Source organism: Ctenopharyngodon idella, chromosome 7 (assembly GCF_019924925.1).
Source record: "Ctenopharyngodon idella isolate HZGC_01 chromosome 7, HZGC01, whole genome shotgun sequence".
NCBI lineage: Eukaryota > Metazoa > Chordata > Actinopteri > Cypriniformes > Xenocyprididae > Ctenopharyngodon > Ctenopharyngodon idella.
This window is the reverse complement of record NC_067226.1, coordinates 38,873,619-38,897,186: the sequence shown is the minus strand read 5'-3', so window position 1 is coordinate 38,897,186 and position 23,568 is coordinate 38,873,619. Positions and strand designations below refer to the sequence as shown.

At 38.0% G+C, this 23,568-nt stretch overlaps 1 protein-coding gene across 5 annotated transcripts in view; it reads left to right on the top strand.

The window, feature by feature from the left end:
* Nucleotides 1-209: 209 nt before the first annotated feature.
* Nucleotides 210-23,568, top strand: part of LOC127516644 (hepatocyte growth factor activator) — a 29,375-nt gene continuing 6,016 nt past the window's right edge. Inside the window, exons 1-9 of one of the 5 annotated variants that reach the window (XM_051901430.1) lie at nucleotides 218-819; nucleotides 935-998; nucleotides 1,084-1,177; nucleotides 8,107-8,180; nucleotides 10,302-10,442; nucleotides 17,413-17,544; nucleotides 17,644-17,754; nucleotides 18,300-18,474; nucleotides 22,857-22,954. In XM_051901430.1, the coding sequence (XP_051757390.1) occupies nucleotides 685-819; nucleotides 935-998; nucleotides 1,084-1,177; nucleotides 8,107-8,180; nucleotides 10,302-10,442; nucleotides 17,413-17,544; nucleotides 17,644-17,754; nucleotides 18,300-18,474; nucleotides 22,857-22,954 (1,024 nt within the window). In that variant the 5' untranslated portion in view covers nucleotides 218-684. Of the gene's footprint in view, nucleotides 820-934; nucleotides 999-1,083; nucleotides 1,178-8,106; nucleotides 8,181-10,301; nucleotides 10,443-17,393; nucleotides 17,545-17,643; nucleotides 17,755-18,299; nucleotides 18,475-22,856; nucleotides 22,955-23,568 lie in introns of those variants that run through there. The other 4 variants (XM_051901431.1, XM_051901432.1, XM_051901433.1 and 1 more) reach the window with 4 other exon arrangements.

Here is a 23,568-nt window from a genome sequence, read left to right as displayed (position 1 = left end):
TGTCTGGGGTTTCTGGAGACCCCACCATCCTGAGTGTACATCCCAAATGAATAGCTTAGAAGTGTTAAATAGGGTTTGTTGTTAAACATCAATAATATGATTATTAGGCTATTTTTATTAACTGTATGTATTTAGCTCATTCAGATGTAGAAAGCTTCGTGAGTATAATTCTGCTCTCATTTAGCTCAAAATTGTCTCCTTACTACTGTTACTCAGTAACCATGGCTCTTATTTTCATGTTTTCCGCTATGCACACATATGTAGAGAAATTCCTTGCTTTCGCTTTGAATGTAGTTTCGGTCAATGAATGATTAACTGCATTCATCCGAGCGTGACGCGCAAAACTCTAATCAGGTTTTCCGCGTGTCTCTCGCGGCGCAACATCACTTGTGGGTGGATTCCGTTGTCACTGACAACAACCCCAAAATCAAAGCATGAAGATCGGTATTACATCACAGGCTCGTGCTGGGCTGGGTCTGTCCACTCCGTCAGGTGTAATCACAGGCTTTTCTCGTGGGAACTCCCTTCAAGAGGCTTTTCCTGCGGTGAGCTTTCACACATCCATCGCCCCGGGATATAATGGAGGAATCCTACAAATGACACTTGCGTGCGGGACGGAAACTCTCTGAATTTATCTAGTGCTTTTATTCCTGGTGAAACTTGTCCAAAGATCAAAGATCTGCCATGCGGAGAACACCTCGTTCACAAATCTCTTGCTTGGATATTTCTGTGTTTTCTCCAGTTCTGACTCGTCGAGTGTTTCTTCTTCTGCTGCTGTCATGTCTTATTTTATTGCCCCGTTTGCAGTGTGTTGGATCGGTGAGTGTCCCATATGAGTTTTGCTGAATGTTAGTTATTTGGGATACATCTTGGCAAACTCTCTCTCTCTCTCTCTCTCTCTCTCTCTCTCTCTCTCTCACTCTGTCTTTTAAAGCGCAAGCAGCCACCTGGTTTTGAAATTTTAGTTTCCAGACAGTCTAACACTGTAACCCAGAAAGGTATGAACTCCCGAATTGCTCTAAGTCCTTAGTGTTTCTGTTTCTAATAACTGTTCGTTCATGGTTCATTGTGTGTGTGTTTTAGTTCTCACAACAGATGGCAAAGAGTGCAAGTTTCCTTTTCGCTTTGGTGGGATGATTTATCACCAGTGTATCTCTATGAACTCTAACAAGGCCTGGTAAGTGCTAACACACATGCACAGCATGTACACATTCAATGTCCTTCAACCATTCTCTTTGAGAAATAACTCCTAATCCACTGACCATCAAACCTCAGCTCTTACTTTAACTTCAGCCTAAATATAATGCCAAAGTGATCTCAAACCCCAATACAACAGCTCATGCCCAGATGCCTAAATCGTTACCAGACCCACAAAGAATCTGCATGCGTAGAATGTGTTTGTTTTTTAAATAGTTTGGCTAATTTGATGTTTTCAGTTACCAATAATAGTCTAGTACCCTCAGATTCATGATTATTACCATTTTACAGATTTTACCAACAAATCAGCATAACCTGTAATCAGATGAGATTAATCAACGTAAGTTTAAAGGGTTAGTTCACCCCAAAATGAAAATTCTGTCATTAATTACTCACCCTCATGTCGTTCCACACCAGTAAGACTTGGCAGAAGCTCAACCTCAACCTAATGGTGCAAAAGAACAAACCCCTTCCGGAAGCTCAAATGTGCTGCGTAACCAAAGAGGTTCATTCTCGTGTGTTACACAGCACGTTTGAGTTTCCGGAGGTTTGTTCTTATGCATTATTCAGGTTTGGTTGAGCTTCTGTTTATGTTCACTCATCAATGTGTACATGTGAGTAAAAGCCTAAATTAAACCTGTTTATCAAAACAAGCGATCGATTCTCTTCAGAAAATTTGGACTAAACCACTCGATTCAGATGGATTATTTATCCAATCTTTTTATGAAGTTTTTGAAGTGTCAAATTGGTAGTTGCAAAGGCAGTCTATGGAAGGAAATCTGACAGCATTCTGTCATCAAAAAGATCTTCACTTGTGTTCCGAAGATGAACGAAAGTCTTACGGGTTTGGAACGACATCAGGGTGAGTAATTAAAGACAGAATTTTCATTTTGGGGTGAACTAACCCTTTAAGACATAACTTCTGAAGATCTGGTCTGTTAGTTTGGGAAAACTAAAGGTCTGGCTTAAGCTGGTTACAGACACATTCTTAACCAGTTCAAATGAGAACTAATTTTAAAGATTTATTCAGTTTGGTTTCTAAAATCCATGCTGAATCCACCCCATCTGATGGGATCAGTAAATCCTAAATTGTTTGGATCAAAGTTATCATAATCCTACTAAAAGTTTTGAACAACACATACTGAAGATTTGAGATCGAAACCAAGACTAAATTATGTGATCCAATTCAATTAGAATATTTTTTCTTTATCTTTTGAACAACCCATTTTCAAGATTTGATCCAATCCAAATCCAATCAACTTAAAATAGTTTCTTTTGTAAACATTAGTTAACTACATTAGTTAACATAATCTAGCAACGAATAATACTTCTACAGCATTTATTAACATTTACTTATACATTTTTAGAATCAAAAGTTGCATGTTAACATTAGTTAAACAATGATCAATTGTATTTTTATTAACTAACATTAACAAAGATTAAAAATGTAGTTATATGTTTCTCATTGTTAGTTCATGTTAGCTAATGCATTAACTAGTGCTAACAAATAAGGCCTACGGTGAAGTATTACCCTATTTTTTTAAACAACTGCACCCTGGTAGTTACCCATCTTAAACCAGTTACTTAGCCAACCCATAACAATGTCCTTACAAATCCAAACCCACATCCCTAATGAGTTTAAACCACATTGTACCATCAAACAAAACTCATAACCCAGCCCTAGTTCTGATGTAACCTGGCTGTATTCATAGTGCAGACTCATCTGCATATTGAGTAACCTTTACCAAAACCAGTGATCTGTTCACTTAACCCTTGACTCTACACTACTCTGTTTGCTAAAAATGATCTTTTGTCATCATCTCTGCGGCTCTTTATGTTTCCTCTGTCAACGAGTGGAGCAGATGACTACACATACCGATGTGATAAACCATTATAAACAATGAAAAGGAGTGAGTTTTATCAGTCAGAGATCAGGGCTGTGAAGAAAGATCAAGGAGGCGGTGCGGTTATTAATGTCACTGCAGCTGAACAAGTGTGTGCAGATCTCCATATGGAGCAACTCTTAAGTGAGTTTTACTCCATAAATATGGAGGAGGGTTTGCTTGTGCCTGAGTGTTGTGAAACACAGTGCATTTGCTTCAAGCAATGCCAAAAACTGAAAAGTCATAGTTTAATTTAATTCATTTTCATTTCATTTCACTTTATTTATAAAGCACTTTACAACTGCGCCTGCAGACCAAAGTGCTGTACAAACAAGAGACACAAGCAATACATAAAAACAACCTAAAACAACACATATCCTACTAAAACAACAAATACAAGCCCACCCTCTCAAAGGCTAAAACAAGAAGTAGTTTTTGACATCAGCCTTAAAAGCATTTAAAGATGTGACCTCTCTAAGTTCCTGAGGATGACTATTCCAGAGCCTTGGACCCGCAACAGCAAAGGCCTGATCCCCTTTTAACTTTACATGAGTAAGCAAAACTTGGCGAAGAGCAATGAGCTCAGACACATAAGCAGGAGCCATCCCATGCACTGCTTTAAAAACTTACACCAGAATTTTATATTTGATCCTGTAGTCCACTGGTAGCCACTTGAGTGAAGCCAAAATAGGATAGATATGATGGAACACAAATTAAGATATTTTTGATGAAATCCGAGGGTATCTGATCCACAAATAGGCAGCAACATCATTGCACCTTTTGATGTCCTGAAAGGTAGTTAAAAACATGGTTAAAATAGTCAACATGACTACAGTGTTCAACCTTAATGTTATAAAGCGACGACAATACTTTTTGTAACATTAAGGTTGAACCACTGTACTCACGTTGAATATTTTAACCATGTTTTTAACTACCTTTCTGGACGTCAAAAGGTGCAATGACATTGCTGCATATGTGTGGATCAGATACCCTTGGATTTCATCAAAAATATCTTAATTTGTGTTCCGAAGATTAATAAAGGTCTTACGGGTGTGGAACGACATAAGGGTGAGTACTTGATGACAGACATTTCATTTTTGGGTGAACTAACACTTTAACTAAACCAGATTGTAAGCCATCCAGCTTTTAATCTCCTCTTGACATGCCAAAAGTAAATTAAGGCCATATTTCTCTCCCACTCTCAAAGGAAGATAAATCTGTGTATCATCAGCATACAAATGGTAAGACATGTCGTAATTTTAAAATTAACATATACAAGGAAAATAAAATAGGGCCAATAACAGAACCCTGAGGAACCCCACAAGTGACAGACACTGTTGTTGAAACAAGTTACCATACTTTACAGAGAATGATATATTTAAGAGATAAGACTTGAACCACTCTAAAACCATCCCACGAATTCCAACCATGGGATAACCGCTTTATAAGAATCACATGGTCTATTGTGTCAAAAGCTGTGCTCAAGTCCAATAAAATCAGAGCTGCAGCATTACCTGCATCTCGGATTATACGAAGGTTATTAACAACTCTTAACAAGAGTGCAGACTCAGTGCTGTGACCTGCCTTAAAACTGTACTGAAATTTGTGTAAGATCTTATACTTATTTAAAAATGACATTAGCTGCAAATAAACCACCTTCTCTAAAATCTTTGATAAGCATGGTAGTTTTGAGATGGGCCCATAATTCTTCAGTTCTAGAGGGTCTAAATTACGCTTTTTAAGAAGTGGCTGAATAACCGCTTGCTTAAGGCCTGTTAGGACAATCCCATTATGAAGACTACTGTTAATAATGGAAGTAATACTTGGCCCAACAACATCAACCATCACCTTAAGAAGATGTAAAGGAACCACATCGCAACTACCAGATAAACTACCAGTAGGCTTCAAACGCATAATGATGTCCTTAACTTGCGCCAGTGACACCTGCTCAAAGAGTTTATGTTTATGTACTTTTATATTCTTCCAAACCCATGTGTTATAAATTCTTTCTGTGGAACACAAAAGAAGAATTTTGAAGAATCGTTATGCAGCTTTTTGCCATTTATTTGCCATTTAGTGATGTGTGACGGCCGAAGCTATAAGGATACCTGGAACAAAGCAGTGTTAGCTTCTGATTGGCTGAAGCAAGCCACTCAAAGGCATGCAGTATGGCAGGGCAACGCAGCATCTCGTTCCCTTCTCAGGGAACCATTGTTACAGTCATAACCTGAGATGTTCCCTTTCAAAGGAATACTATGCTGCCTCTGACGTTGACGCTATGGGGAACAAAATACCCACTGCGCCATACTGACAATTGCCTGTCCTAGTGTGAAGCTCTTCAGGTACAACTTAGTACAAGAGCACTTGAGACCCTGTGTATAGTCCAGGTCCAGACTATAAAACCTTATAAATGTGTGTGGGAAACAGAGTCCTTCAGCTGGTCGGGTACCCGCTAATATTTGATGTAATGGGTGGAATAATATTTACGTGTCGGGTGTGGTGCGGGTCGGACATGCGGTAGGCACAGGCAGACTGCAGGTCCAATAGCCAAGACTATTTCAACTCAATTTGGTGCATTTCACAGCTGCTTTCAAATGGTCCCATGCTTATTTGTGTTCACACTCTCTCTGAAGACCCTTAAAGGCTTCTAATTACAGCAAAATTTGCAGCACTAGGCATTGTAGCTAATCACGCTGCATCTGATTAAAAGCTAGTGAATATATTAAAGGGAGCGCACTTTGCTCGCTTGATAATATATTCACAATTTGAATAAAAGTTTAAGCCTATTTTTCGTCCTGCTACAGAGAGGACCAGTGGCCAGGTAAACACTGCTGAGTTTCAGAAGGAACAACTGTGTTTAAATGCAAGTGAATCTGCTAAAACATTTAGGCCTACTAGCTTTAAGCTTACAGTTACATAGGCATACTAAAACATTATTTGTTCTATTATTTTACTTGTGTTGTTTAATGCAATGTTTAAATAATTGCAACAACTCAGGTTTTATTCCTTGTGTTAGGCTACATGAGAAAATAATTTTTGGCTACCTCATGTAGGAGATTTAATGTGGGTGCAGTTCGGGTCGCAGTTTTTACGTCAAACAGGTCGGGTCAGGTGCGGACTAAAATTGGTGTTTCTGTCGGATATCGGGTTGGGTGTTCTGTTAATTACTGCGGGTGCGGGTTCGGGTTACCCGTACAGGACTCTGGCAGGGAAGACCAGCCAGCATTACATACTTCTTGGGGGGAAACTCCTGACAGTAACACTTTTGAAGCTGCCATACTAGCAGAATAATGTGGGTTCTCACAACCAAAGGTGAAGGCAAGAGTATGCTATAATTGTCAGAACTTTAGGCATGTAGCCCAGTCTAGAGTGCAAAATTGCCTTGACCCTACCTGGGGCAAATTCTAGGCAGGAGGAGGATGGAGGAGGACCAGCTGAAATGCCCTTGCCACCAGGGACACTCCATCACAGACTGTTGTCACTCCATCAAGGTCTCATTGCCTGGTCTCATCATCCATGATTGTCTACAGCTATTTCTCATTACCTTGTTTACCACAGCCTATATAAAGCCTGTTCACTCAGTGATTCATTGCGAAGTGTTGTACGTGTCTACACTGTATTTCTGAGCTTGCTGCCCGGTTTCTTGGTTATCCCTGTTTGCCTGTGTTCCTGTGCCCTGTGACTGGTTGGACTTTTTACTCTGTGTTTTGACCTTTGCCTGCTTTTGGACTTTGGTTACCCTTTCAGTAAATACTGCATTTGGATCCTCAACCTTCATGTCTCGGAACAGTTTCATGACACTTTGCCTCACTATGCTTCATACCACAGTAACGTTAATAAAACTTTAAAGGATTAGTCCACTTTCAAATAAACTTTTCCTGATAATTTACTCACCCCCATGTCATCCAAGATGTTCATGTCTTTCTTTCTTCAGTCGAAAAGAAATTAAGGTTTTTGATGAAAGCATTCCAGGATTATTCTCCTTATAGTGGACTTCAATGGCCTCCAAACGGTTGAAGGTCAAAATTACAGTTTCAGTGCAGCTTCATAGGGCTTTAAATGATACCAGACGAGGAATAAGGGTCTTATCTAGCGAAATGATTGGTCATTTTCGAAAAAATACAACTGTATATGTTTTATATAAACAAACGTTCGCCTTCTAAGTGCCTCCGCCAAAACCGCATTTCCGCATTCTCCAAAATGCTTACGCTGTATGTCCTACGCCTTCCCTATTCAACTTACGGAATGAACACAGCGCCAGTTACATTTTTTTTCCGTAAGTAGAATAGGGAAGGTGTAGGACATACAGCGTAAGCATTTTGGAGAATGCGGAAATGCGGTTTTGGCGGAGGCACTTAGAAGGCGAACTATAAGTCCACTATAAGGAGAATAATCCTGGAATGTTTTCATCAAAAACCTTAATTTCTTTTCGACTGAAGAAAGAAAGACATGAACATCTTGGATGACATGGGGGTGAGTAAATTATCAGCAAATTTTCATTCAGAAGTGAACTAATCCTTTAATACATTAGTTTATTCATGAACATGATTTCTGCCTTGAGTCCCACCAAATTGCTTTCCATCGGCTGTGGAGGTGAAGACAACAACTCCCATGATTCCACGTTCATTCATGGTATCATCAAGCTACACCTTTGTTATTGTTTTGAATAAGCGACTCCTAGCGGTGAAACTTACATACTGTGCCTTTAAGTACACTTAAGTGGCCTTTAATTTTATTGATATTGTATTATCTGCAGTTTTTAAAAAAAAAAAAAATACTATACTTTTAAGATTTAAAAGTATACCACAAGTACATATTCAATACAATTAAGCACAATTATTTTTCACAAGGGTGTCCAATATGATACAAAGTTATAATGAAATTTCTCCTTTTGTGTTCCCCGGACAGAAATAACAGCATGCAGGTTTGGTGCGATATGACATAAATACATAAATAATGGCAAATTTTCCATGCACTCAACAGCCAAAGTGTGTCATGCTCATTGTTTTTTCGGTTTGACTTTTAGGTGTTCTCTCACACACAACTTTGACCGTGATCAGAAGCGGGGATTCTGCAGTTCACCCACACGAATGTTTAATCGTAAGAAATCATTTTTTTCTCTCCCATGTAAACTGTCTTGTCAAAAGTCACAAGATCTTGCATCAGCCTTTTGACAATATTAGATATCTCATCGACAGTATTTGCTCTGATTTTTTTTTTCAATTAGAGAAACCAAACAGTTAATTTGTTGCCAAGTAAAATCAAAATGTGTAATGTTTAATAAACTGATGCACAGTAAAACATTTAGTTAAAAATAACCATGGCATGTCATTCACAGTTATTAACTAAATGAACACAACAACGGAATTTATATGCATATAACAATAAATAGTAATGGTAACACTTTTCAATAAGGTTCATTAGTTAAACATTAGTTAATGTATTAACTAACATTAACTAACCATGAGCAATGCATTTGTTACTGTATTTACTAATCTTTGTTAACATTAGTTAATAAAAATACAGTTGTTCATTGTTTGTTCATGTTAGTTCACAGTGCATTAACTAATGTTGACAAGATTTTTAAAATGTATTAGTAAATGTTGAAATTAACATTAACAAAAATGTAATAAATGCTGTATAAGTGCAGTTCATTATTGGTTCATGTTAACTAATGTAGTTAACTAATGTTAACTAATGAACCTTAGTAATAAACCGTAATATTTATACGCTGGCCAAGAGAGCTTTTTTATTTATTTATTTTAATTAGTTGTCAGTATTTATAATTTTCATTTAAGTTTTCTTTTTTCTTTTTTAGTTTAAAGGGATAGTTTATCCAAAAATTCTGTCAATATTTACTCACCCTCAAGTTGTTCAAACCTGTATGAAGTTTTATTCTTCGGTAACACTTTAGTTTAGGGTCCAGTATTAACTAGTTGCTTATTAGCATGCATATTACTAGGATATTGGCTGTTTATTAGTACTTATAAAGCACATATTAATGCCTTATTCTGCATGACCATATTCTACATCCCTTAATCCTACCCAATACCTAAACTTAACAACTACCTTACTAACTATTAATAAGCAGTAATTAGGAGTTTATTAAGGCAAAAGTCATAGTTAATAGTGAGAATTGTACCCTAAACTAAAGTGTGACCCTTTCTTCTGTTGAACATAAAGGAAGATATTTTAAAGAATGTTGGTAACTAATCAGTTTTGACTACCATAGTGTATAAAAAAAACCTGTTGGAAACTGTTTGGTTACCAACGTTCTTCAAAATATCTTATTTTGTGTTCAGCAGAAGAAAGAACTTCATACAGGTTTATAACAACTTGAGGGTGAATAAATGAAAACAGAATTTTCATTTTTGGGTGAACTATCTCTTAAAGCTTTTCCATCTAATTCCTTCATCTAATACTTATAAATATTTAAAACTTAACTTAAAACCTAAATAAGCAATATTTGATAGTTTTAGCTTTAGTTAACAACACTGCATGGAAGTGCACTAAACTAGTATAATGACTTGTAAAGAAGTGTAATGGCCAAATAAAAATGGCATTAAAATCACTGCATTGCATATACACAATGTTGCTTCATTTTACATCACTAACAAATTCATTAAATGATGTGTATATCACTCAGCCTTAGTCTGCGGTCGTGTGTACATTTCTTGCTTGTGAATGGATTTATGACTGAAACTGTGGGTTTACCAGGATGTTTTACTTTCAGAGGGAGCTGTTTATGTTAATGCATAAATGACACGCTTTGTTTGTAAGACGCAGACCTCTGTGTTTATAACAGCAGATGTACAGAGTTTGTTTTCAAGTGCGTGCTCTGGTTCAAACACAGTCTGTGTATATGCTCACATCATGCACTGGATTTTTGAAGGGTCACTAGTGGCAGTTCTTGCTTATTTGGTTCCTTATACAAGACATTTTTTAGCTTAATTATTAATTCACTTGGCTTAAAAAGTGCTGTGTGAGTTTGGATGGGCAGAAATGCTTCTGTACTGTATCTACATGCACATATAACTGTGTTCAGTAATCATGGCTGAGAGTAATGCGGACTGCATTTGGCACAACATTGTTTATGATTTGGAAAACAGATACTGTATGTCTCATTGACTCATTCAAGGTTTGAGAAATGAGTGTGATGAATCAGCCCTACCGTCATGATGATAAGCAAGTTTTTCTTTATTTATCTCATTCTCTCCTCAGGATTTCTTCTTCTGCGTCAGGGTCCAAGTCTCTGCCGACAAAACCCGTGTTTGAACGGGGGCGTTTGTGCCACGAACACTAACCTGGACTCATTTGATTGTGTGTGTCCTGATGAATTTACTGGAGCTCTGTGTGAAAAAAGTAAGTGAAACACAGTGAAGTGGCCATATTCACATAATGCAATGATAATTTCAGTGTAATTATGGATTATTGGCTATTAATTGCCACTCATATGGCACAATCATGAGTGGAGTTATACAAATTCATTGACCTCCTGGCGGTGGTGGATAAAGTACTCGAAAGCCATACTTGAGTAAAAGTATAGATATCTTACCAGAAAATGACTTTGGTAGAAGTTAAAGTCACTGTTTAGAATATTACTTGAGTAAAAGTTTTAAAGTATGTGATATTTTTTGTACTTAAATATGAAAAAGTATTTTTTTTAAGTATTGACAGTAAAAGTAATATAAAAAACACTCATATATTAATTATACATTGATCATTCATGTTAATTCATAGTGCATTATAACTAATGTAAGAGACTTTAAAATGTTAATGTTGAAATTAACAATGAACAATACTTTTATTAACCTTATTTAATGTTACAAATGGACTCTTATTGTAAAGTGTTACCATTTCATTTAAATCAAAACAGTCATGCTTAAAAATTGCCATCTTTACACACAAAGGCATAGCATAGGTCTATTATATGTATACTTTCACACATTATTTGGCTCTATTTTAGAAAACTTGATGATTATCTAATCATAATATGTGTTACAGTGGCCATAAAAAAAGAACAAATCGAATACATTTCTGATTTGCTATGTTTCTGTCGTTGCATGATGAAGATACAGTTTAAATATGCAACTTCGCTGGATAACGAATGCACAACAGCGAACAAATGGATATAAACTAATGCAAATGAATGGCAACAATCATGACATTAAACAGTTGGTGTTTTTGTCACATTGTTTTAACCGCTTGAGGTACTACTAATGTTAACATCCTCTCAGCCTCGACGGCAAACATACTACTGTTCTCCACTAATGCAGCATCTAGTCAACAAACTAATTACTTTATATTGATATTAAAACATGTACTGTAGTGTACACTGTATAACATACCGTTTTGTTGTCTATGTTTTAAATCTATTTTTAAAGTGTCCCGCTCTGTGCAGCGCGCAGCCTCACGTCACGTGTCACACTCGTACTGTATAATAATGACAGCGCACTCTTCTCAGCCGCTCCAGCAACGGACGCAACCCGGAAAATGAATTCAACCGCGGTTGTGCGAGCACTTGTTTGCACATGCTTGCTTGCAGTCTATGTTCCTCCTAATTTATTTTGTAGTAAGTAATGCTTTGGGAAAATGTATCGGAGTAAGAGTATACATTTTATTTAGGAAATGTAGTGGATTAAAAGTACAAGTTGACAGAAATATAAAAACTCAAGTAAAGTACAGATTCTCCCAAAAAATACTCAAGTACAGTAACAAAGTATTATTACTTAGTTACATTACACCACTGCCTGCTGGGAGATTGTTTTAAAGGCTTCACATTATCCCTGTGAAAAAGAAGTGCGCTTAAATTGTTTTAAATGTGCACTTGTGGTGTACTTCAAATCTTAAAAGTATTTTTTAACTATACTTGCAGATTATGTAATATTAATAAAATAAAAGGCCACTTAAGTGTATTTAAAAAGAGTACACTTTCATGACTGTTTCTTAACACACTTAAGTACACTTTTAAAAAATGCACTTTGTAATGTAAATTAAAAGTTTTAGTTTACATTTTAAACCTGTCATGCTTTAAAGAAGTATAATTATTTTGATGTGTTGACTAACATATAAGCACATGTAAAGCATTTGATTATAATTTTAACTGTAGTGTGGTATGTAAGCAATAAGGTACGAGAGGCTGTGCTGTATCGTGAATAAGTCACGGCTGAAGGGCGTTGTTAGGCACGACGAGAAGTGGAGTGTCTGCAACCCCTTCAGCCGTGACTTATTCACGATTACCAACTTACCACACAGTACAAATATTAAAGCCAAAAATATGTATTAATGCAACTTTCATGAAGTAAACGTTAACTAAAAGCCTTTCTTCCGTCTGAAAAAATAGTCCCTGACCATGAACAGCAACAGAAGTTACATTATAACTCCATTAGATGGCGGCAAAGACTTTATGAGTGTGTCAGTCAGTAGTGAAGACTTTTACATTGAAAAGACTGAATTGTTGTGAACACGGAACAAGACACAACTGACAAACGCTTTGACGAGTGGTGTCAGTCACAGGAAAACCCCTTAACTGTTAAAAGGACAAGATAATACTTCGGACATGTAAACAGATTTTTTATTATGAACATAGGACTGACCTGAAGGAAAATGCTAAATCTGAATGCAGGGTAATAAACTCGCTCACTCGATCTTTTTCTCATAACACTCTTCTACATAATACAGTAAGTTTCAATGAACAATATCAATTGAGAACAAACAGTTTACGTTGCTAAGAGTGGTTGCTAAGGGTGTTGTGTAGTAATACACAGAACCGTTGGGTGAAGCGGTCATAGCCGTGTTTAATATATTTTAAATGTACTAAATTGCAACTTCATCATTACAATGTGTAATTACAAATATATTTAAATACATGCGCATTTCAATAGAAATGACATTAAAGGATATTTTAGATATTTATCCCATGATTTACTCACCCTCAAGCCATCCTAGGTGTATATGACAATCTTCTTTCAGACGAACACATTCCGAGATATATTTAAAAATATCCTTAGTCCTCCGAAGTTTATAATGGTTGTGAATGGTAGCCCAAATTCTGAAGACAGAAAAAATGCATCCATCCATACAAAAAATGAATCCATACAACTCCAGAGGGTTAATAAAGGCCTTTTGAAGCGAAGGGATGCGTTTTTGTAAGAAAACATCTCAGGTTACGTATGTAACCATAGTTCATTGAGAAAGGGAACAAGACGCTGCGTCTGATAGGATCGCTTTGGGAACGCCCCCAGCATGATTGCGTCTGATGCACGTCTGTCAACTAGTCCAATGGCGAGAGTGAACGTTACGGGCGGGTGATGTCACGACCAGGAAAGGATAAATACACATCTGGCCAGACCGGCTTCAGCTTCAATTGCAGAAGCAAATCGATCACAGGGATGCAGGGAGTATGGCAACGCGACGCAGCGTCTCGTTCCCTTTCTCAGGGAACTATGGTTACATATGTAAACTGAGACGTTCCCTTTCGAGGGAACTCGCGCTGCGTCCGATAGGATCGCTTTAGGAACGATATACCAAAACGCCGTAATTCCAAAATTCCTGTCCGTGTGAAACTGTGGCACACTAAGACAGTAGAACTGCTGATCCTGGAGCTGCGTCCAGGTCAAGGTCATAATATCTCACAAAAGTGAGCGGCAACGACCAACTGGCCGCATCACAAACTTCTTTGAGGGAAACCCCCGAAATTAAGGCCTTGGAGGCCGCCATACTCCTAGTAGAGTGAGCTCTGAAAGCTAAAGGACACTGCTGACCAGAGACCTCGTAGGCAAGTGAAATAGCTTCGACTATCCACTTACTTACTGTATGTTTGTACGCAGGGTGACCCCTTTTGTGCTGTCCAAAACACACAAATAGTTGATCCGCTTTCCTCCACAGGGCAGCTCTGTGGACGTATGTGTCCAGTGCTCGCACTGGACACAAAAGATTCAACTTCTCCTGGTCTGGGTTCAAGAACGGAGGAGGACAGAAGGCCTGCAGCACTATAGGCCGAGGAACATTGGTCAGAACCTTAGAGATATAACCCGGTTTAGGGTAAAGGAAAGCTTTGACCATCCCTGGTGCAAACTCAAGGCACGTAGGGGATACAGAAAGGGCCTGAAGGTCTCCTACTCTCTTAAGGGAAGAAATGGCAAGAAGGAAAACAGTTTTCAGTGTCAGAAACTTTTCTGAGATGGATTCAAGTGGCTCAAACAGAGCTGTAGATAAACCTTCTAAAACAATAGCCAAATCCCAAGCAGGGACCCTAGTGCATGTTGCAGGCCTCAGCCTCTGGGTGCCACGAAGGAATCGAGTCATTGATGGGTTTTTCCCCACAGTGGTACCATCCACAGGAGCATGGTAGGCAGAGATAGAAGAAACGTACACTTTTAGTGTAGATGGGGTTAACCCGGATGAGAAACGACTTTGTAAGAACTCTAGTACTGAACCGATAGGGCAGTTAACTGGATCTAACTGTCGCTCATGACACCAAGAAGTGAAGAGTTTCCACTTCAGGGGATATAGTTTCCTTGTGGAAGGAGCTCTGTAGTGAAGAATGGTCTCTACAACCTCAGTTGAGAGACCAGATTCTATGAGTTGGGCCCCCTCAGAGGCCAAACCCACAGGTTCCACATTTCTGGGCGGGGATGATGAATCATGCCCCCCACCTGAGATAGGAGGACCCTCCTGATTGGAATCCTCCAAGGTGAGCCATCGAGGAGAGTTACAAGGTCCGAAAACCATATCTGACTCGGCCAGTAAGGTGCTACTAGCGGTAGGCTTATCCCTTCCCGGCGAATTTTCTCCAGAACTCCTGGGAGCAGAACAACTGTACGTCTGTACCATGGCATCCAGTCCTAGTGGAGCTGGATGTGTGAGGGAGAACCAAAGTGGACAGTGCGTCGTATCCTGAGATGCAAACAGATCCACTTCCGCTTGGCCATAAATCTCCCATATGAGCTTCACCACCTCTGGGTGAAGTCTCCATTACCCTGGCCTCAGCCCCTGTCTCGACAGGATGTCTGCTCCTATATTCTGGGCCCCTGGAATATAGATTGCTCTCAAGGAGAGCATCTATCTTCCCCAGAGACCACAGGAGGATCTGGTGCGCCAGTTTGCAGAGTGGGCACAAATGCAGACCCCCCTGTCGATTTATATAAGAGACCACCGATGTGTTGTCTGTCCGGACAAGCACATGATGGCCTCTCAGGTCCGGGAGGAAAAACTTCAACGCATTGAAGACTGCCATCATCTCCAGGCAATTTATGTGCCACAAAAGATGATGACTAAATCGGGACAGACAACAATAAATAGACAGAGACAGATGAGTTGCATTCTTATGCTAAACATGGCCAAAGTTTCAAAACAGTTGGAAGTATGACGGAGTATTTCTATGCCAAATACACTACTTCTGTTTTCGAACCAGGTTTAGGAGAGTTTTTTTCAAATATGGCCTGTATGACATCAAAAGAGAGCAGAATTCCTTGTATAGGCACTTCTCCCTGAGAAGCGTGCACACACACACACACATCACCCAGAGCAAGAGCAAGAGCACGCCCATCAACGCGTTTCGTTCGGGACACAGAAGCCGAGAGATTTTTCAACAATGGCTGTGTCCCAATTCAGGGGCTGCACCCTTCGAAGGCTGCATACATCATCGAGGCAGTCTCATTTAAGAAAAATAAGCGTTAGATTGCAACGTAAGAGAGAAATTACAGTATTTTACACCTCACAATGAATATCAGTCAATTTTATTACGGTTACTTTTCTTAAATATGACATCCTTGATGAAGTATTCAGTCCTCAAATGCGATCTCCGAAGGACGCAGCCTCCAAAATGAGACGCAGCTCCTGTCACCAAAGGAGTGTGTTTTTGGTTGTGAGGGAAAGATTACCTTCTTCAGCTTCCCAAAGAACCCAGCGTTAAGGGAACAGTGGATGAAGTTTGTTTTTCGGGGCAGCAACGGAGTTGTGCATGTATGTTTGTTTGTTCCCGGGATTTCGGTGATGAATACTTTGTAAACAAGTCCCAGTTCAGGGCTGGATTTGCAGATCGCGGGTGGTGAGTAAAGCTGCATCAGATGTCTGTGTTTTGTTGGCAATCGGCGCGCAAGTGTATAAAATGTAAACACCATGAACGTTTTTGCTTCCTTTGTATTTATAATGATGTCGCAGCTAGCTGACGATCTCTACGCAAAAGCTGCGCGTAGTCTTGACTCTTTAGCTCCGCCCACAGCTCTGACGGCAGGCACGCCTCCAGGAGCTCTGGAAGACTTGGTTTAGCGTATCTATCTTTTATAAATATAATAAAACTAAAGAGTTTTCGGAGATATGAAGGATGCATTGTTACTCTAGATGTACTCAAGATTAACATGAGATTGACAGAAACTGTGTGTGATACCCCCCCTTTAAATATATTTTGGATTGTGTTCGTCTGAAAGAAGATAGTCATATAAACCTAGGATGGCTTGAGGGTGAGTAAATCATGGGATAATTTTCGTTTTTGGGTGAACTAACCCTTTAAGTGGGTCTATAAAGTTCAGCTAATTGCATTTAATGTAAATTTAAATTACAAAACATTTTAATTTAATTGCAATTAACATGCAAATAAGTGCCCAAAAACATTACACACACACACACACACACACACACACATATATAATAAGGACTCTTTAAATGTATGCTAAAGTGTACTTCTTTTTCACAAGGGGAATTGATATCTTTAGAGATAAAAAATATTCACTGTACTATGAAAACATTCAGAACATTCAGAAGTAAACATGTCTCAGGAGCATCCAAAAAATGTTGTTTAATTCTTGCGATCTCAGTGAAAATTTGTATCCAAGATGTTGGACGAGTTAAGAAAAGCAATTATAAATATATTATAATAATATATTATAGCAATTAATATATCAATAAATGATAGCTATTATAAATATATTTCCACTGAATTGCAGTTTTGTCTGATTAAAGTGTTTAATTGAATATTCTAATTGATCTTTTCTTCTGTTTTGGGTATCATTAACAATATTATAAGACTATAATCTGCAGTAATGATAATTAGTTTAACAGTAATAATTAATAATAGTGTATGATCTGTTCTCATATAAGTAACTAAACGTGTTCTTTTTCAAGCATTACGTCACATGTTCTCCATTCATGCGTCGCTCTCTTTTATGTTTTGAAAATTTCTCATCTTTAACACTATCACATGTCCTGTGAACCGTGAAGTTTTTGTGCTTCTTCTTTTGTCTGTCATCTGATATTGGTGGAGTTGTTTCTTCAGGGTTGATCTGATTGGTGGCAGATTTTGTTTTCTGACAGCTTGGGGTATGTTTTATAGAGAAGTGCTATGAACCGCTGCATCTGAAACACTATGACATTGGAGAGTCGTGGGGACGGATCTACCAGCGAAGTGTAGAGCTGTGCACGTGCCTCGGTGGAGAGGTCATCTGCAAGCGTGCACGTTACACGGGTACGACTTACTGAAACTACATTACTGACACCTGATCCCCTGGAGCTATGGCTCTTTCCTTTTGAACATTGTTCTTTTTGTTTGTGTGTGTGTGTGTAGTGTGTTTGCGAAATCACTGTGAAAATGACGGAGTCTGTAGAATAATAGAGGCCACTGGTGAAGAGGTGTGTGGGTGCAAATCTGGATATATTGGAAAATATTGCAACATCAGTGAGTACACACACACACACACCCATACTGAAAACATAAATTTTGAAGCAGTTTATTTTTGAAGATGTTTTTAATAAGTAACTAGATAAGACAGTTTGGGGTGAGAGTGTGTGCAGTTCACGTTGTAGAGCAAAACGTCAAAGTATTGTCAAGTTATGCCACAGGCTTCAGTTTACTCATAAAAAAAAAAACAAAAAAACAAAAAAAACAACAACACATTATAAAACCCCATAGGAAAGTTTTGAAGGAAATGGGGAGAATTAATCTTCTGGGTTTCAATGTCATCCCTGCACCACTCTATTAAAGGAATAGTTCAGCCAAAAATGAAAATATTGTCATCACTTACTCACCCTCAGGTTGTTCCAAACCTGTATGAGTTTCTTTCTTCTGTTGAACACAAAAGAAGATATTTTAAAGAATGTTTGCCCAGACAGATAGCCATTGCATTACATAGTAGCAAAAAAATATTTGGGTGAACTATCCCTTTAACACACATACGCACATGCAAATACAGTGTAATAAGCTTTCCCTGTGTGTGTCATCAGACCCACAAGAGCAGTGTTACCGTGATTCAGGTGCACAATATCGTGGTCTAGCCAATGCCACCGTCTCCGGATCGCCCTGCCTGCCGTGGAACTCGGATCTGTTGTTCAATGAGCTGACAGTAGATACAGTGGACAGCGCCACCCTCAGGGGTCTCGGAGAACATGCTTTCTGCAGGTGACTTCTTGCATTTACAGTCTCATCATGCTTGTCATTATAGTAATGTGCTGAAGATTTATAATAGAGCAAAGGTATCTTAAAAAAGTGCACTTAACTGTACACTTATTTTGATGTGTTGACTAACATACTAAAGCACATGTAAAGTACTTGATTCATTTTACTGTAGTGTGTTCAATATTACATTTAAAGTTAATATATTGGTAACACTTTACAATAAGGATTCACTTAACATTAGTTAACTACTTTAGTTAACATGAACTAAGAATTAACAATACTTCTACAGCGTTTATTAATCTTAGTTAAAGGGATAGTTCACCCAAAAATGAAAATTTGATGTTTATCTGCTTACCCCCAGGGCATCCAAGATGTAGGTGACTTTGTTTCTTCAGTAGAACACAAATGATGATTTTTAACTCCAACTGTTGCAGTCTGTCAGTCATATAATGCATGTCAATGGTAACACACACATCTATGAGAGGAAAAAAAAAACATGCACAGACAAATCCAAATTAAACCCTGCGGCTCGTGACGACACATTGATGTCCTAAGACACGAAACGATCGGTCTGTGCAAGAAACCTTTAGAATCATTCTTTACCTCTAATACACCTTGAGCGCACGCACATCTGGCGCGTGAGGTGTGTATGCGCTCTGGCGTAGTTTAAAGGATTAGTCCATTTTCAAATAAAATTTTCCTGATAATTTACTCACCCCCATGTCATCCAAGATGTTCATGTCTTTCTTTCTTCAGTCAAAAAGAAATTAAGGTTTTTGATGAAAACATTCCAGGATTATTCTCCTTATAGTGGACTTCAATGGTTTCTCCAAACGGTTGAAGATCAAAATTACAGTTTCAGTGCAGCTTCAAAAGGCTTTAAACGATACCAGATGAGGAAATAAGGGTCTTATCTAGCAAAAGATCGGTCATTTTCTTAAAAAATACAAATGTATGTGCTTTATAAACACAAATGATCACCTTGCACGTGCTTCTGCTTTCCGTATTCTTCAAAAAGCTTACGCTGTATGTCCTACGCCTTCCTTATTGCGTTCAAGGCAGGTGGACATAGTGGTGTACTAGAGGTAAAAAATGATAAAAATATTGTTCGGTTTCTCGCACAAACCGATCATTTCGTGTCTTAGGACATCAATGTGTCGTCACGAGCCGCAGGGTTTAATTTGGATTTGTCTGTGCTTGTTTTTTTTACTCTCATAGATTGTGTTCCCATTGACATGCATTATACGACTGACAGACTGCAACAGTTGGAGTTAAAAATCATCATTTTTGTTCTACTGAAGAAACAAAGTCACCTACATCTTGGATGCCCTGGGGGCAAGCAGATAAACATCAAATTTTCATTTTTAGGTGAACTATCCCTTTAATGTCAATCTTAGTTAAAATCAATGTTGCATTTGTTAACATTAGTTAATGCACTGTGAAATAACATGAACAAACAATGAACAGCTGGATTTTTATTAACTAACATTAACAAAGATTAATAATTGCTGTAACAAATGTATTGCTCATTGTTAGTTCATTAGTTAATACATTAACTAATGTTAAAAAATGAGGCCTTATTGTAAAGTGTTACCAATATTTACAGTGCCTTGCGAAAGTATTTACACCCCTTCATTTTTTTTTCACATTTTATGTTGCTGCCCTACATTAAACTACTTTAAATTACTTTTTTCCACATCAATCTACACCCCATACACCATAATAACAAAGCATGCATAATAAAAAAAAAACAGATCTGTGACAACTTTGCATATTTATTAAAAAGGGAAAACATTGCACAAGTATTCAAACCCTTAACTAAGTACTTAGTTAAAGCACCTTTATAGCTTTAAGTCTTTTTGGGTATGATGCGTCAAGTTTTGCACATCTGCATTTGGCGATTGTCTTCAATTCTTCTCCTCAGAAGCTCTGTCAGGTTGGATGGGGACAGTTGGTGGACAAACATTTTCATCTTTCTCCAGAGATTTTCGATTGGGTTCAAGCTGTGGCTCGAGGACATTCACAGAGTTGTCCATAAGCCATTCTTGCATTGTCTTAGCTGTGTGCTTTGGGTCATTGTCCTGTTGGAAGGTGAACCTTCTGCCCAGTCCAAGGTTCTGAATGCTCTGTATTAGGTTTTCCATTAAGGCTAACTCTATATTTTGCTGCCTGCCACTGAAAAACACCCCCACAGCATGATGCCACCGTCCTTTACTTTTGCGATGATATTGTGCAGGTAATGAGTAGTGCCGGATTTCCTCCAGACATGATGATTGGAACTGAGGTTCATCAGACCAGAGAATATTGTTTCTCACAGTCTGAGAGTGTCCTTTAGGTGCTTTTTAGGTGCCAGGTCACTCTGGCATAAAGCCCAGATCGGTGGAGTTTTGCAGTGATGTTTGTCTTTCCGTAAATTTCTCCCATCTCCAAATATGATCATGGAGCTAAACTGACAATCAGCTTCTTGGTCACTACTCTAACCAAGGCCCTTCTCCATCAATTGCTCAGTTTGGCCAGTAGGCCAGCTCTAGGAAGAGTCCTGGTTGTTCCAAAGTCCTTCTATTAAGGATTATAGAGGCTACATGCTTCTGTGAACCTTCAATACAGCAGAATTTGTTTTGTAGCCTTTCCCAGATCTGTGTCTTCATACAGTCCTGTCTCTGAGCCCTACAGGCAGTTCCTTTGACCTCATGGCTTGGTTTTTCTCTGATAAGCATTTTCAGCTGTTAGACCTTTTATTGAGGTGTGTGCCTTTCCAAATCATACCCATGTAACGATCGGTCCAATAGGTTGAGATTACATGTATTAAAATGAGGTCAGATTAAACTGTGTGAGCTTTTGGAGTGTTTAAAAAGATGAGACAGACAACATAAATGAATAAATAAAGTGTATTTACAATATTCACAAGGAACTTAAAACAACACAATAAAACTAGAAAAACCTAGGCTGTTAAAAGTGTGGAGTCCTTTGCACCATACCCTAAAACAGTCCTTAAGAGTCCTAGTAGCGTAGCTGAAAGTCCCAATGTGAAAGTGTCCACCGGTGTATATACAAAGTCCACAGAAGTGATAATCCAATGAAAGTGATGTGGTGTGCTGGAAAAGTAAGTCCTTAAAAACAACTCCGCAATCCAGCTTGTGGTCTTTGAATAATGACCCAGTTTGTTTGCCATGCTGCCTCCTTTATACTGGCTTACTTCCTGATTCCTGTCATGTGATCAGTCACATGACAGGCAGACTCAGACTCATTTAAAGACATACATTAAAACCAATAAGAGGAAAAATGGACTAAAAAACATGTAAACCAATTAAAGCTCTATTATACATAAAATCATTGTAATAAATATGTATTTATGTGACAGTGTCATACCCGTTCAATTGATTTTGCCCCAGGTTAACTCCACTCAAAGTGTAGTAACATCTACAAGCGAAATTGGAATGCTCCTGAGCTAAATTTCCAGAAAAGGGTCTGAATAATTGTGCAATGTACCTATTTCACTTTTTCCTTTTTAATAAATTTGCAAAGTTGTCACAAATCTGTTTTTTTGCTATGCAATTGTGGTGTATAGGGTGTAGATTGATGTGGGGGGAAAAGTAATTTAAAGTAGTTTAACATAAGGCAGCAACATAACAAAATGTGAAAAAAAATAATGAAGGGGTTTGAATACTTTCGCAAGGCACTGTATATGTACTATATTGCTACTTCATTATTACAAGTGTGTAATAACAAATATATTTAAATACATGTTACATACAGGTCTCAATAGAAATGACATTAAAGTATATTTTAGTTTACCATAAATGCTTGTCAGTACATTCAGCAATACACTTTAACCATATTTCAAAGACAATGGAATTATGAAATTACAATGAAGATGTACTTAAGTCCTACTTAAGTTGCTCAAAAACACATTAAAGTTCAGCTAATTGCATTTAATATAAATTTAAACTATAATATATTTTAATTTAATTGCAGTTAACATGGGATTAAGTGTCTGAAAACATCATAATCAATTTACACTTAAGTATATTCTTTTAAAGTATATTATTTCAATAATAAGTCTGCTAAAGTGTTCTTCTTTTTCACAAATGTAATGTTATACTTCTACATAACTGTGTGCTTACATTTCTAAGCAATCAGACGTATGATTTTCACTCAGTAAAACAGGTGAAAAAATTCCAGAGACCAGAAGATCACATGCAAGCACCTAGCAACTGCATAGCAATGCCCTTTAGAACACTTTAGTGACCGCAACATAGCGACACTCCTGGCAACCAGCCACAACAGTGTCATTATCACAGCATATAGATATAATTTGATTTGATTTTGCAGAAAGCATTGATGTTATGCTGTCTGAATTGTTTCCGTGTGACTCCATTTGGCAGGAACCCTGATCAAGATAAGCTGCCGTGGTGTTACACAACGTCAGACAGAGCCATTTCCTGGGAGTACTGCAACATCCAGCCCTGCTCCAAACAGCCATGTTAGTACAACTGCACATGCACATACAAGAGTGACAGATCCTTCAGCTTCTCCAGAATATTCCTGATAACTCACAAATAATTGTACATGAGAAGTAAAAGAAAGATAAAGCTTTCTAAAAATTCTGTAGAATTCTCATTGACTTCTTCTAGGCGTGGGAAGAGGAAATCTAAAGCAGTGTTGCCTGAAGCAATAGATTTATTGGTCATGAGCACTTGACATCATGTACATGGAATGCCATGAACATGTTATGGATTTTATTAACACTGATTCTAGCACAGATATGAGCGACACAAGTGATCAGCGATAAACATGTTAAAGCAAGCTGCTCTTACTGTGACATATTCATTCTTACAATTTATTTATGCTGATCAAAAGTTTGGGGTCAGTAAGATTTTTGTTCTTTTTGCACAATGCACAAGGACACATTAAATTGATTAAAAGTGACTGTAAATACATTTGTAATCATGTTACAATAGATTTAGATTTCAAATAAATGCTGTTCTTTTTACTCATCAAAAGGGCCCTCAAAAACTAATATACAACAAAGTTGTGACACGGCAGCACAACTGTTTTCAACATTGATAGTAATAAGAAATTATTCTTGAGCAGCAA